This window comes from Prionailurus bengalensis, chromosome A1, assembly GCF_016509475.1.
Source record: "Prionailurus bengalensis isolate Pbe53 chromosome A1, Fcat_Pben_1.1_paternal_pri, whole genome shotgun sequence".
Lineage (NCBI taxonomy): Eukaryota > Metazoa > Chordata > Mammalia > Carnivora > Felidae > Prionailurus > Prionailurus bengalensis.
In genome coordinates this window covers 223,167,467-223,184,460 of record NC_057343.1, presented here as the reverse complement: position 1 = coordinate 223,184,460, position 16,994 = coordinate 223,167,467, and the positions used below count along the sequence as shown (strand labels likewise).

Below are 16,994 nucleotides of genomic sequence, written 5' to 3'. Positions count from 1 at the left end.
GAGTCTATTTCATAGATCACATCAATTTATATTGCTTATAAATAAGCTTGCTATACTCACTTGGGTAGAGATGCTTTAGAATGTTTGTCAAAAAGCAATATCACTAAGGTAATATTTTTTTATTTTCTTATTCCCAATGAATAATAAATGGTTATATTTATCTCTTCATAAATATTTAGGCACCAGAAGTTCTGATGAGACTCTTCCTTTAAAAATTATTTTAAAGTGTATTCTATACTCAAATGTGGAAAATTTTAGATAATATTAGTTTTTCATGCATTGTATTTAATAACAGCAAAAGGAATCATAAAAGGAAGCTATACGGCTGGAACAAATGGAGACTATTTCTGAGAAATTGTAATTATCCTTGATTCTTGATTTACTCTTATGTACCACAAGGTGATAAATTTGACAAAAAGTCTTCTTAATGGTCGCTGTGCATGAACAACTAGTTATCATTCTATTAATGAAGGGCCTCATCATCCACTCTTTTCCTGCCTAGTGGTCTGAGGCATTGTTAGTATCAAGACTTCTGTCTCCAGTGAAAATCAATGCTTCAAAAAATCTATTTCATTGTTTATGCCAGAATTGTTTCACCTTTATTTCTAACTAATAAGCATCGCATAAGATAGAAATACATAGTTATTAAAGGCATACCATGAATATACAGGCTCTCCTATAAGGTAATACTTTCCAAAGGCTTTAGAATGCATCTAAAGTTGATATTGAACAAGTAAAGCCAAGGGGACAGAAACTGTTTTGACTCATATAATTATTGTCTGTTGAGTCGTAATTAATTTGACTGTAATAATTCTATGCTTAATCCATGATCTCTACTTAAATTCATCGTTATATGATTTTACCATACTTTTTAGTTAGATACTCAGTACATCAATAGTTATTCCATCAATAATAATTTCTTTATCTTTCTTCTGCTACATTTATTCTGAGTATATAAATTTACCTACTCTGTCTATAGAGTTAATCACTACACCCCACTAAGTGTACTCTAATATCGAACCTCCCCTCCACCAATCTCTACATACCTTCTTTTCTCCTTTGTCCATCCCCTCTGACTCTGAGCAGTGCTTCTCGGAGGCTGAAGAGATCTAAGACACATACATTGCCCACACTAGTTTCTAGTTAGATTATCCATTATGGTAAATTTGGAAAATATGGGTAATCATAGAAGAAGTAACGCATAATGTGTTCATTTGATGAAAGGATTTATAATATTTTAGATAATTTCCCTTCAGTATTTGTCTATATATTGAGGTATTTGTCTATATATTTGTCTATAAATTGTCTTCACCCTTCTGGAATTTTGTGCCATCATAAACTTCAATAAACAACATCCTCAAATTCTTTCCTCAACAATGTTTCCCTGTTTTCTCTACAAATATATATGATTTCCCAGTTAAAAGCGCCTTAACACGGATACTGCCAAATACCGTATCCTCATTGCCAGACTTAATGAAAATAACTTACATTGTAGGTGTAATTTCTCCATCACGCATTCGCTCTTAACAATTGACTCCTCTGGCTTTGGGTCTCTGACCCTCTTTCCAAACCAAAAGAGCTTCTATGTCTTAAACTTTTCTAGATTCTCTTCAGCACTGATGTTCCCTTCTCAAAAGACTGATGCTGTCCTTATTACAAACTACTCTTTTTTTAGGTTTATAAAAGGGAGCAACTTCCTGCCTTATTCCTATAACTTTTTGCTGACCTCTGTCCCTCTATGGCATCAACAAGGAGAGCAAGAAATGAGAAGACAGCAGGTTCAGTTGTAGAAAGTTTTTGCAGGTTCCGTTTCCACTTAATTGACTTTATGTTTCTAGGTGACATTAAAACATGGCTAATTTATTAATTAACCTATATCTAATTGGTATTCCAGATTTTAGCACACATTTATGGAGAAGTGTTAATTTGAAAATGTTTAGCTCCTTTGCATATAGAGTGTCTGAAATTAATTTATTTCAAATTGATACAGCTCTTTACAAATTTATTTAGAAATTTAAAAAGTAACATTAGTTAAGTATGTCAACAGTTCATTTCATTATTTTAACCTAATGTAATAAATAGTATTGAATTCAAAATGCAATATATTATAATGTAACATACAAGAGTTCATAAAATAGCTGTCACTGTGGAGTTCTATTTCAACTGTGACATGGGACACCTACTTTGATCACTGGTCAGCATGGCTAAATCTCCTTAAAAAAATATCTAGCATACAAAAAACAGATTCTCTAGAACAGAGGGACCTCATTTTATTTACAAGGGAATAAAAAATCTTCTGGTGCATAATATCCTGTCTTTTCTATACTTTCCAAAGATTCTTATACATTTGGCTCTGAAAACTTCCATTCAAATGTTTTGACCTAAAAATGAGAGTACCTTCAAAAGCATTGACCAGAAGAATCGTGATCTGGGTGTTTAAAGTTTGTCAACCCTCTTCGTTTCCCTGCTAGAAGTAGAAGTCTATATTAATCCAAATCAAACATCCATAACCTCTAGTAAATATAGCAGTGGAAGCTCTGTGATCTTACCACATGTTGATAAGACCCAAAACTAACTATAATTGAACCCAATCAAGAAAACTTGAAATGAATAGCTACTATAATTCCAGAAGAACCAAAAATCAAATATGCCTAGGCTTTTGAAAAAATTAAAATAAAACACATAGAGAATCCTTATCTTGGTATTGGGACTGGACACATACATGTGAAATGCCTTATATTTACACAAAATTCAATCTAGAGGAAATCATTCTATGGCAGCAAGGTAAGATCCTATCTTCTTTGGCTTCATGTACAACACATTGCATCTTTATTGCATTTTTAGAACAGGTAACTTCCCATGCCAAGATTTAATTAAAGTTTAAATATTTGAAAGGGGTGGTGATAATGTTGTCTCTAATAAAAAATTTACCTGTCTTGGGATCAATAGAGAAATAAGGTTGTCCCTGAAGAATGCTATAAACGACTCTGGCACTGTTTCCATAGGTCGGGTCATCCGCGTCGGTGGCCTTGACCTGGAGCACATATGCACCTGGAAAATAAGACAGTATGAATCTGGCATCTTTGTTTTACAGAGCACAAGGTCATGTCTTTCATCTGCGGACTCCATTTTCCTCTAGAATTTGGCATTCCTCAATGATTCTGTGAATATAGGCTGTCACTGGAAATGACGTAACTACTATAACCAAAATGGTGGGCAACAGTATAGCTCTCAGTGCAAATGATACATATTTTAAAAATCTATTTTAAAAGCTATATTCATTTCCAGTAGCAAGATGATTGAACTGAAAGTCATTATGATAGCTTTATCGATTTGTGCACCAGAGAAAACACGACACGGCTTACATTAGCTCATCTGCTTACTATAGATGCATTAATTTCATGATTAGGTTATCAATAGAAAAGCTAAAAGGTTTGACGGCTTACTGAACTCTAGAGGCTGTAAGTAACTTGCATTGCTATTTAAAATCAACAACTATGTACCAGCATGAGGAACACTTTAAGTTAGGACAGAGTATTTGAGAAACTGAGCAACCAAAAATAATTGCAATTAAGACAACAGGAGCACCCCGAGGCCTCAAGACTGAATTAACCTAAGGATTCAGTGACAAAGAAAACATTAAAGACAATCCAAATTATGTTGGAGATGGTTAGAAGGCTAGAAGGATGGTTAGATGGTTAGAAGGAAATCTCTCCTGAGCATAAAGAGAGTGTTATGTACATCCAAAGTTATAAAAAGGACAGAATGTTCCTGTTCTTGGAGGCATTAACAGTAAATGCCCGATTTTGAAGAAAAAAAAAAGGATTTCTCTTTTTCATTCAGTTATTCATTCAGTCTTTTTCTTTAAGGCTGTGCAACACTGGAGCAAACTAAATATTAAAAGATAGTCAAAAAATTTAAAAATGATAACTTTCAGCACCCATTCGATACCAAACGCTTTATCTTAAGAATGCTTTGGTGAATAGTAGCTATATCAGGAGATGAATGATAGGTTTTAATTCACCAGTCTTTCCCAGGAAACTTCTAGAAGGAAAGTACACAAACATTTGTGATAGTCAAGAGCAGTAACATATTATCCCTCATCATCCATTATCACCATCATGACCATCCTGATCAATCTTTGCAACATCATTAATAATTATTTGACAAATAGGCATTGAGGACCTATATTAAGGATTCATCAAAACTATGTTCTCCTTTACGGTGTATGAATGAACATTTTCAAGACTAAATTTCCCTCTTTCCTCCCTTCTGTTATACAGTGATTTTCCTGGTATCACCTAGATATTTGCTAGTACTGAGTTACACATGTGCTGTATAGACACAATCTACAAATATTAAATAATTCTCTAATCTTAGTTATAAATGTAGTAGTTAAAAGGCTCTGGGTTGTTCTTCTCTGAGGATATATTTGAAGAAAAGGTATTATACCTGCTGAGAAATATTTAGTGACAAATTTAATAAATTTTTACCTAATTCACACCATATGCTCAATAAGAAAGACGAAGATGAATAAGACAGTATATCTTGCTTTTATGGGAATATTTATTAATTCACTCCTTTAAGTATTTGAGTTTAATTTTTTTAAAAAATTAACGTAAAGCATTTCATACTACTTTTAGAGGAAAATATTTTTCTGCATACTTAGTGAAGGTTCATATTAATATTAAAAACAAAAATGTAAAAGGGAGAATACTATATTACTCATCTTGTCCTTTGTATTGACATATGGTTATAGCATTATCTGCAATAACCAAATTATGAAAATAGCCTAAAGCCTATCGACTAATGAATAGATAAAGAAGATGTGACACACACACAAACACACACACACACACACACACACACACACACACTGAAATATTACTCAACTATAAAAAAAGAATGAAATCTTGCCATTTGCAATGATATGGATGGAGTGAGAGCATTATGCTACGCAAAATAGGTCAGAGAAAGACAAACACCATATGATTTCACTCATGTGGAATTTAAGAAACAAAACAAATGAACATAGGGGAAAAACAGAAACAAACCACAAAACAGACTCTTAACTATAGAGAACAAAGTGATGGTTAACAGAGGGGCAGTGGCTGGCTGGATGGTATAAATAGCAGAGGGAGATTAAGGAGGGCACTTGTGATGGTCACTGGGTGTTGTATGGAAGTGTTGAATCACTAAATTGTACACCTGAAACTAATATTATACTGTATGTTAACTAACAGGAATTTAAACCATGAGAGACTCTTAAATACAGAGAACAAACTGAGGGTGGATTGGAGGTGGGGGAGAGGGGAAAATGGGTGATGGACTTTGAGGAGGGCCCTTGTTTGGGTGAGCACTGGGTGTTGTATGTAAGCGGTGAACCACGGGAATCTACCCCCAAAACCAAGAGCACACGTTACATACTGTATGTTAGTCAAGTTGACAATAAATTATATTTAAAAAAATAAAATAAAATAAAATAAAATAAAATAAAATAAAATAAAATAAAAATAAAATTAGGACATCAATCAATCAATCAATAATAAAAAAAGCCGAGTGCCAAACAATGAATTTTTTTTAAAAAATAAAAAATTAGTACTTGGTTACAATAGATTACCTTCAGTTTAGTTTAAAAGTGATTCACTAAGAACCGTACAAGTTAGGGGCACCTGGGTGGCTCAATTGGTTAAGCGTCCGACTTCGGCTCAGGTCATGATCTCACAGTTCACAAGTTCGAGCCCCATGTCAGGCTCTGTGTTGACACCTCAGAGCCTGTACCTTTCTATGGATTCTGTGTCTCCCTCTCTCTCTCCCCTTCCCCCACTTGTACCTTTCTCCCTCTCAAAAATAAATAAAAATATTAAAAACAATTTTAAAGAACGATGTAAGTTATTTGAGAGTTCTTAGAAGTGACTCTATAGGTGTTTACAAAAACACAATTAAACATCATTATATCAGCTTGTTTTGCTCGATGCTCCATGACTCTTTCCAAACTAACGCAAAGGACAGAAATTTCTTATTCCTTTCATTGGGAAGACTCATTCATCTGGAGCAGGTAAGCCTCAAAACACTACCTTCTTCACTGCTGGGATAGCATGCCAGTTCCTCAATTAAACTATTATTATTAAACTATTACACTATTAAACACTAAATACCCAAGAGGTAGGAACAGGAGGTTACACTTGGGCACTAGGTAAATGTGCAACAAGGAAACAATATAGTCAACAAAAACCAGAGTAGTCTTCTTATATGTAGAAGTCATCTTGGGATTTGTTCACTTATCACTTAAGTTCAGGATGACAATGTAACCACTCCAAATGTTGAAGTTCAGAGAGACTGTAACTCACAGAGAAACCATTCCTTTACCCCCAGAGAAAGCAGAATATAGGATTGACAATATTGAATCACTTCAACTTGCCATGTAACGCTGTTCTGATCAGTAGTAAATTAATTCATGTTGTTTAATAACAAAGCAAATAGCAAAAAAGTTATTTTATACTAATAGTTAAATTTTAAATTTTAAGCAGTCACTCAATGTGTGTATATATATATATATATATATATGAACATTATATAAGTTAATACCATATATATGCACAAATATATAGCAGAGCAAGGAACAGAGAAAGTGAACCCTGAGAGGTTATAGAATTAACACATAGAAAGAACAGTAATTAGGAGCAGTCCTTTTGATATGAAATGTGACTAAATAAGAGTTTCACTACAATACCTAAATACGGGTGAGAGTTCATATGAGAACCAATTCAGATATAATTTTAAGTGTGCACGTATTTACCTGTCAAAATGTATTTGAAAAATGAGTTCCATATTATAGATTCACAGTTGTAATATGATATCATCTCAGTTCTTGCCAATGAACATTCATATCTTTATAAAATTCTAACTAAAAAAATTTTTTTTGAAGAGTGATACATTACCTACATGCATTAACTTAAATTCGTTAATGTTTTTATTTCCTCTAATTTATGTTGAAAATGCTAATAAATGGCATGGTGTTTGACTTAGTAATTCCGATTTGAGAATTCATACATATGTATCATATGGTCAGGCAATACACAGAAACCCACAGAGTGGTTTACTTATTTCTAACGATTTCTCTCAAAGTTAAGAGCATGTATTCACCAATTCAGTCACTCATTTAACAATGGGGATTAAGGAGTGCACTTGAGCACTGAGTGTTATATGCCAGTGATGAATCACTAAATCCTACTCCTGAAACCACTATTACTCTGTATGTTAGCTAGAATTCAATAGAAACTTGAAACAAAAAAAAAAAAAGGAAAAAAATGCTCTGGTTTCCTATGATTTGTCAGACACACTAATCAGAGTGTCAGGGAAGAAATATGAACAAAGCTGAGAGGCCAAAATTCTCAAGGATAATATTTTGTCTAGAGAGGAATCAGAAGAGGAACAAATATTGAAATACACAAAGATATAGCTATAGCTATACATACCACTCCTCCAATAGGTATTTTATCGTTACCTTGACATACTATCTGCTTATGCAATAACCGATATTTCAATTTTTATTTGGATGAAAGAGATGAAACTTTTCACATATTCTTGAACTGTACTCTACTCCTTAAAAAATATATTGGACAGTCATGTTATATCAGCACATAACCATTATTAAAATAATAAATATCATTAAAGTAATAAAAGTATGTAATACTAAATTGAACCAATCTCCTTTTAGTGGACACTCTACTTAGAGAATAGGGAGGGGGGGTGTCCTATTATAAACAAATGTGGAATTGGTAATCTCCTACCATTGAGAGAGCTAGGTCTAAAAGTATATGAATCAGACATGTCAATATATATTTTCATCGACTCCCAAAAAGGTTGTACTAATTTACATGTCTACCAACCTGGTATATTTTCCAGTATTCATTGTTCTTCTTTTGTATCTTTTTATATTATGAGTGAATTTCAGTACCTTATGTATGAGTCATTTTTATTTTGTGTGCTTGTGTGTATTATATAAACCTTACTCAAATTCTTAACCTATTTTACTTTCATAGTCTATATCTATCTGTCCATCTTTAAAATTATATTTACTGGCTCATGGGTGCCTGGGTGGCTCAGTCGGTTAAGCCTCCGACTTCAGCTCAGGTCACGATCTCACAGTTCGGGAGTTCCAGCCCCACCTCGGGCTCTGCGCTGACGGTTCAGAGCCTGAAGCCTGCTTCAGATTCTGTGTCTCCCTCTCTCTCTGCCCCTCTCCCGCCTGTGCTCTCTCTCAAAAATAAACACTAAAAAAAAAATTTTTAAAGTATATTTACTAGCTCATTTTGACTTGTAGTCTTTTTTTTTTTTCATTTTGTGTTCCAAGTGGTTTTCCTTTATGTTTATCAGTGTGTGTGTATATGTATCCTTCCCTCAAAAATATTATTCTGTGTGGCTGATGAGATTTGGTGGTTTTAATTAATCTCTTCTTCTAATCTATATTCAATGAGCATATGTGTTCTGGAACCTAGAGTAGGTGGGCTCTCTGGTTTTCATAATGCAAGCACATGTGGCCTATTTCTGCTCACATGTAGGTCACGTGATAGTCATACTCTATTTATTTGATTTCAAGAAGATTAATATTACCAATAGGGATGAATTTTTAAAAAATCCAACACAATGCCTGCGTTTTAAAATGAAAGAACTGAAGCCCAGTGATGTTCAAATCATTCTTCTTGACACTAAAAGAATGTCACCGACACATTCTCATTCAAAATGGTCAAAGAGATGGGAGCAGAGCTGAGCCCTCACGGTTTCGGCCCAGGTAGACGTCAACTTACTGACTGATTCGTTTCTTCTTTCAATCAACAAATGTTCAGTGGCACACACCATATACCAGGGACTGCTCTCAACAAACCATAAAAGAGAAATTCATTGCATAGCTATTTATTCAGGCAAATGTCACCTCCAGCAAGGCGTCTTTATATTCTATGCATTTTTTGCATTTGGGGTATGAAAAATGTGCTAGAAATATGTTGAAAATATGAGTGGACTATGTATAATTTATGGCTTCTATAAAACCATTTTTTTTTAATTTTCTAGGTGAATAAGCATGTTCTAATCATTGAATATGTTCTTTGTTTTTCATCACCCCTTCAACTGTCTCAACTAGTTTGGGCCCTCACTTTCATAACTGCAATGCTGAGAAACATTCTAATTGCTTCCTCCTCCAGCTCCTGTCACACAGGAGCATCACAGTCATTGTCCCATAACACAAGGTTGATCATGTTACTCTCCTTCTTTGAAAAATAAGTTAAAAATTTGGGACACCTGGGTGGCTCAGTTGGTTAAGCATTTGACTTTGGTTCAGGTCATGATCTTGGGTTCGTGAGTTTGAGCCCTGCATCGGGCTCTCTGCTATGAGTGTGCAGTTGGTTTCAGATTCTCTGTTCTCCTTTCTCTCTCTTCCCCTTCCCTGTTCATGCTTGCTCTCTCTCTCTCAAAAAATAAATTGAAAAAACACTAGAAGGGGCGCCTGGGTGGCGCAGTCGGTTAAGCGTCCGACTTCGGCCAGGTCACGATCTCGCGGTCTGCGAGTTCGAGCCCCGCGTCGGGCTCTGGGCTGATGGCTCGGAGCCTGGAGCCTGTTTCCGGTTGTGTGTCTCCCTCTCTCTCTGCCCCTACCCCGTTCATGCTCTGTCTTTCTCTGTCCCAAAAATGAATAAACGTTGAAAAAAAAATTAGAAAATAAATAATTAAAAAATTAAGTCCTAAAGGGTTTCTATTCCTATTGAGAGAAAAATCACCTAAACTCACTGGCATGCTATGACTAGCATGATAGGCATGAGCTTCAAAATCCCTGTAGATTAATTTCTTTATATATACATATAGTTTTAAGCTTATTTATTTATTTTGAGAGAAAGAGGGGGAGAGAGAGAGAGAGAGAGGAAGAGAGAGGGAGAGAGAAAGAATCCCAAGCAAGCCCCACACTGTCAGGACAGAGCCCAACACAGGGCTTGATCTCACAAACTGTGAGATTATGACCTGAGACAAAACCAAGAGTGGGTCTCTTAACCGAATGAACCACCCAGGCGCCCCCTGTAGGTTAATTTCTGACTGCGCGGCCAGGGACCCCGGGCCAAGCCTGTACATACTTAGTTACTGTGGAGTTGAGCTTCTTTCATACCTCTGTATTCTTGCCCAAGTGATCCTGTGACCGGCAGCGCTTTTGCCTCGACCATCTGGAAAAATAGTACACACCCTTGATGTCCCAGCTGCACTGTCACTTCCATGAATGTTTGTTTTTCTACTCCCAAGCAGAGATCATGTGTCCACACCTCTGTATTGCTCTCAGTCTCAATACGTTTTGATTTTTTGAAACTCAATACAATATGTTTTTTTCTCATGGGCTACAAAATCTTTTACATCAGCCACCCTTCCATATTCATTATTTTTATACCCAGTCTGTCATGACATAATTCCCAAATACATGTTTATCAGCTGGATATATATGGTACTCACATGTACACACAAGACACAAATTCTATATGCATCATACTCTAAATGGGTGATCTGGCAGCTGATTATGGCCTTGAGGGTACTTTTTGACACTGAATTGTGAGTCTATCTTGTCCCGAATATCTAAAGTATGTCACTGTTCTCACTTAAGAGAGCAGACCAAGGTGAGTGACATTACATTAAAAAAAACCACATAAGCAAGATTTAGCCACAGTATGAAAAGCACATCCACGGGGAGTTAATGACAAGTTATTTTCTTCTGAATATTTTTAACCCTTCTCAGGATTGAAGCATGAAAAGGAAAAAAGAGACAAATTATATCTAGAGACATATGGTTTTCTTTCAGCTCTTGCCTTATGTAGACATTGCATTGTAGCCAAGATATAATACAGTTCCAGTTAGAAAGGTATGGAATGATAAAGACTCTAGAATTTCTTTCCAAATAAGATTGGAAAATAAATATGCATTTTATTACCTTAAAAAGACGTTAAGCAGCAGAGAAATGTAAAGCAGAAAGGCTTACAGAATCAACAGAGAGAGAGCATGTGTGGGTAAGTGTGCATGTGTATATACACACGTGTAAAAGATCCTACAAAGGAATTGGATAGTATAACACACTGAAACATGAGATGTGCTAAAGCTAGGCTTAGCTCTAAGGTAAAAGTAAGCATAGACGCACAGCAGGTGAGTTTAGTCTTTAAAGTAACTGGGTCTTTAATCAATTTTGCATTAGCTCTCACTGCACTACTCACGAACACTTGGCTGTTAGCTTCCCATGTTTGCCCTTTAAAGCTGTAAATGGCCCCTCTGTCCTTCTTATCCTCACCAGGGGCTGCATGTAAAGCTTTTACAAGGATTACTGAGAACACCGATTCCTGGGCCTCCATCAGAAAGTCTTATTTAAATGTTTGTGGGCGGGCTAGGTATCAGAAAGTTTAAAAATCTTCACTGATCAGTCTGATGAGCCGAGTCTTACACAATTTCACCAATTAGGAAAGGCTGAATTACTTGCCATTGTGATTATCATTTGTGCCTCAGGAACCCGAAAGCCTATGTTCGAATCCGAGATTGACCACTAGCCAACTGTTTGACTTCAAACTAATTATGCAACCTCTCCATTTTAGTTTCGTCATATGAAAAGAAAAGGAAAAAATAGTACCTATCTTCTAGCCATATTAAATGAGTTAATATTGACAAAGAAGTTATAATAAAAATTTTCCACCTAGTATGTGCTATTTAAGTGTGTAACAAAATAAATGCATGCATAGTTATTTTCTGTTCTCCTGCTCCACACATAGGGTGAGAACACCCAAATATGTAACACGAGCACAATGCCTGTCCTCAAGACCTCCTTGTTGATATTCATATACTGATCTGGACTGTATCTCCTGTATGTTGGAAAAACGTGATTTGGGAATGTGTATTTAGAATACATTAAAATACAAACAAGTAGAATATGACAATATGGGACCACTTTGTTAGAGACCCAAGAAAAAAACGTTTGTATACTTGTCAAATTTGCTTGAAATAATCAGGGCTTTTAAAGATTAGTAAAGATAATATGTCATAAAAATCCTCCAGAGTGAATTGTGTGCCCTCTTCAACTGCACTTCTAGGATAAGAGCAGGCACTTCGGTTTTATACTGCCTTCAACAATGATTCTGCTCAGCCTGGCCATAGAACATCCCTTGGCAAACCTGGATGGTGGCTTTGACATCCACTTACGATTTGGTATGCAGTCCAAGGACCCAAAAGCACTCTAACATTATAAAACTTTTGCTCTAGATACATACTAAATATTTTAGGCTATATGTATTTACACCTCGTGATTCAAATGTACTTTGATGGATATGACAATCCATTTTTACGAGCACTTTATCTCTCTGTTGTGTGCCAAGAGTTCTATACCACATACACCAGTAAAAATGCTAATGACTGTTCCCAGTGACACTCTAAATTCCAATTACCAGTGATGATACAATGTTGCCTCCTTTGTGCCCAATGTAATTGGAAATTATTTTCATGAATGCTGTCAGGAAATTCCATAGAAATCATGATGAAATATAACAGTTTGGAATTCATTCATTTAGTGGCTTTTAGCCATAATTTTCTAAGCTTTGTAATTTTCTGTGTAATATTGTATTCTTAAGGATAAAAAAAATTGATTAAATGCAGTTAGCCAAGATATTAAGGACCAGTTAATGTAATTAATTATTTGTTTAACACACACTCTACACTCCTAAAATTATTTGTTTTTATTTGATCGATGATTCTGCCGTGTTAAGGGTAAAATTTAAAAAAATATGTCTATCTACCCATCTACAGACTTTCCTCAACCTACAATTAGGTTACATCCTGATAAACACATCCTGGTTGAAAATATCTTAAGTTGAAAATGCATTTAATACATGTGACCTACTGAACATCATGGTTTAACCCAGCTTAACTTACATGCTCTCAGAACAATTACATTAGCCTACAAAATCATCTAACAAAAACTTATCAAGAGGCTGTCTGTACTTATCTACTTATCCATCTATCTCTCCATCATGTATCTATGTATCTATCGATCAATTCTATTTATCTGTATCTATATTCTTATCTATTTATCTACTTAGCTTTAGTAAAAGAAAAAAAAAACAAATTGTATATGTATATGTGTGTATATGTGTGTGTGTATATAAACCAGAAGTATTGGATCCTGGAACTGGCTGTATAATTGAATATATATATATATGATTGTTTTGAAAGCTGTTTCAATTCTGTAAGGATAATAATGTAATTTTAGTGAATAGTATGGTAATCCCACCCCCCCCAAATGAATACCACCTAATCTTAAAACTGTCTATATATGTATTTATATATCACTATCTCCCTGACACCTCCGTGTGTGTTAGAAGAAGCTTAACTTCCATGAAGGCAGTTGGCTCAAGTTTAAACTGACAAGTGCAAGTGATTTTTTGTTTTGTTTTGTTTTGTTTTGTTTTGACTTTTTGTTTTTTTTTTTCTGGCTAATGATGAATGGTTAAGAAGTATAAAGGTAACCCAGTTCAAGCCCATAAAACCAGAGATGTTTGTTGAGAGCTTCTAGGAAATGTTCTCTTTCTCTTCTTCTCTGGAATTGGTGTGCAAATATCTGGAACTAATACAGCCATTTCAACACCTTGGGGGAAATGCCACCAGAGACAGCGATACACAAGAGGCCACAAACTTAGGAATCCCAGGAAAGGAAGTGAGGAGCCTTGATCAAACTTGGCTGAAGCTCAACCTCCAAACATTTGATGGTTCAAGGCCATAAATCCTTTTTTGTGTGAGATTTTTATACTTTGAGTTGGACTGGGAGGTTTTTTTGTTGTTGTTGTTACTTCCAAATTAACAAAATTTTGGCAAGTCACCTAAACACTCTAAGCCTGTTATTTCAAATTGAAAGTAGGATTATAAATACTTGGGATCACATGGAACTCATTTACTCATTAACTCATGAGTTAATGCATGTAAATTGCTTAGCATAATAACTGGCACATAGGGAGCCCACATCAAAGTGGTTGCTGTTAAAATTCTTCAACTTTATAATGAAGGGGCAACATTTTCTTGTTTCCTTCTAATTCTAGTAATTGGTTGTACAAATTGAAACAAAATCCAATCTTAATGCTTTTCAAAGTATCTTCCCCATTACTGTAGATTAATCTTTCAGTTATAGGATTTTGAATATATCACTGCTCTTTTCAAATCCTTCGATGGTGTGCCATGAATCACTACTTAACATCTGAATTCCTTCAAGACTATTCAATGTCTGAAATCCATCTGTTTTTTTTTTTTTTTTATTCTAAAATTTAACTCCTCTCCTTCTCCAAGCCTCCTCTTTGGGAAGTTTGTCTTATCTACTGCCCAACAAAAATTAGAGCTCTGCTAATTAATTTGGGGGTAACGATTCTGAGCCTCTCATCTGAGAATTGAAAACATATATCTGAATCTCATCAAGGGTTTGCAAAATATAAATTAGGCTATTATCTGTATGTCACCTCCTTTTGGTTTCTTTCACTATTGCCTGTGCCCAAGCTACTTCTCATAATCCAGTCTACTTCAGGAAGGACTACAGACAAACTTGCTCACCATTACACTTTCACAGAATATTTCATCGGTTCCTTCCCTTACCTGAAATCTTGCTTTCCCCTGTGTTTAGCACCCCCTCGTGGTGCATTTTGGAGTCACAACTGCATTCCTTCAGTTTTCCAATACTGCTTCTGATGTACTGATCTTTCCCACCAAGAATGCAAGGTGCTCCTCGTGTTCACCTCTTTTATCTGGAGGCGTGTAAGATTGATACAAATCTCTATCCCTAGGTTGCCTCCAACTAAGGCTGTTTTCCTCAACATGGTTTATTCTTGGCCCTGCCCTTGCTACTCTGATCACCATTTTTAATCTTCTTTACAGACTTCTTTTCCTGTCCCTGGCCTTCAAATGTTCATGAATCTCAGGTTTTTCTCTCACACTCTATATGCCTAACTCTACAATTTCATTCATATTGGCCTCCAGGTCCCAGCGACTGGATTGTCATTTCTATTGTCTAGGTTCTTAAATAACAAAATTGCAAGTTGACCAGAGCAAGATGTACCCAATTTCTTGGTTACATTCTAAACTTTTTAAAAACCAATTATTGTTTTTTGGGAGACCAGTCTCTTTAACTGACTAAGCATTGCTAACATATGTTTGTCCTCTCCCTTCTCCCACTATTTTTCTTCAAAATGTTGTTTCTCACTTGAATTATAGTTTTATGATACTTCATAATCATCCTGTTGCCTGCCATAACAATGTACCATCCACCCTATGTATTTAAGCTACATTTGTTTTTCAAAATGTAAATTTGATTTTGTCCTCATCAATATCCTTAATGTTCTTTGGGCATCTGTCTCTACCTACATTTCCAGGTTCATCCATTGCCACACATTCTGTCTACTATTTGCTGTTTCAATACAATATTACTTCCCCACAACATAGTGCTACTCCATATCCTGCTCTTTAAAGATTTGTCATGGAAGTCAGAAACGTCCTCCTGCACCCAGGTACACTTCAGCCCAAAGTAAGCACTGGCTTCAATAGCTCCTCTTCCAGAAACTCATTTCGATACATTCACAGAGTGTCTCTTCTTTATATCTTTCCTGTTTCCCCTAGGCCGCAAGCATGACACATAAAGACTGTTTCCTGTTCTTACTGGAATTCCAGTAGCTACGATGGAGCTTGGTACATAATAGATGCTTAAAATATGTTTCCTGAATGAATAAATTAGAAAACAGCAACAATGAGTTTGGCTTAGAAAATATTTTTGATTAGCTGATATTAGCGATTAACAATGAAGCCTTTATAAAACTCTTGCCTGAGGCAAAAGTCTCACTATCCCCTCCTGTCAACATTTAACACAGTGATAGTGCTTTGCTATCTGTTACAGAAATCAAAGGGGCAGCTTCAAATCAAAAGTGTCTTGAGAACTCCTCAAACCAGTGCCAAAAAAATACAAGGAATCAATTACTAGCATTTTGGTAATCCTGATATATCAAACAATTCTACAGAAGAGTGTATAATTCTATTGTGTTCAAGAAAAAGAATAAACTTTTGAAAAAGCAAGAACTATATTGAGGTCATATCTATGGAAACTCATTATTATAAAAAGTAGCAATTCACATTACCTAGAACCAAGTGATTACTGATTATTTCACAAGTTCAAAGACACTATGACCACATGACATTGCACTACTTCCAAAAGTGCTCATGAATCCACATGTACGATGATAGACAGTGTGTGTGGCTATGAAACAATAATTTGTAGCCATTATTGTTTAAATAATCTTAGCTAATAGAAAAAGTTATGTTATGTGTGTATAAGTACTGTGATTTAATTTTAAAGTTTGTTCATTTTATGTTGCTGTGGTTGAAGGCTAGAGTGAATTATGGTGAGGTTTGGTTTTAGGAATTGCTACAAAAATAGAAGACTTGGAAACCTACTTGTTTTGCTAGATTCATTGTAACCCAGAAGAATGTGCCGTGGCAAAAAACAAACAAAAAACAAAACAAAAAACAAACAAACAAAAAAAAAAAACTTTATTAGATTCTATATGCTTTCCAATAGAAATTCTCCCAACTGATGAACAAATGACAATGGTTAAGCCAAATAATCCTATCTCATTTTCTTTATCTGTAAAAATGAGAGTGTTGGAATACATGTCTTTATTTTTTTTTTTATGAAATTTATTGACAAATTGGTTTCCATACAACACCCAGTGCTCATCCCAAAAGGTGCCCTCCTCAATACCCATCACCCACCCTCTCCTCCCTCCCACCCCCCATCAACCCTCAGTTTGTTCTCAGTTTTTAACAGTCTCTTATGCTTTGGCTCTCTCCCATTCTAACCTCTTTTTTTTTTTTTTTCCTTCCCCTCCCCCATGGGTTCCTGTTAAGTTTCTCAGGATCCACATAAGAGTGAAACCATATGGTATCTGTCTTTCTCTGTA

The 16,994-nt window shown here is 35.4% G+C and overlaps 1 protein-coding gene across 1 annotated transcript in view; it reads right to left on the bottom strand.

Moving 5' to 3' along the window:
• CDH12 (cadherin 12) overlaps positions 1 to 16,994 on the bottom strand; it is a 275,168-nt gene that overhangs the window by 91,973 nt on the left and 166,201 nt on the right. Inside the window, exon 3 of the mRNA XM_043600771.1 lies at positions 2,932 to 3,051. Coding sequence (XP_043456706.1) covers positions 2,932 to 3,051 — 120 coding nt within the window. The remainder of the gene's footprint in view (positions 1 to 2,931; positions 3,052 to 16,994) is intronic.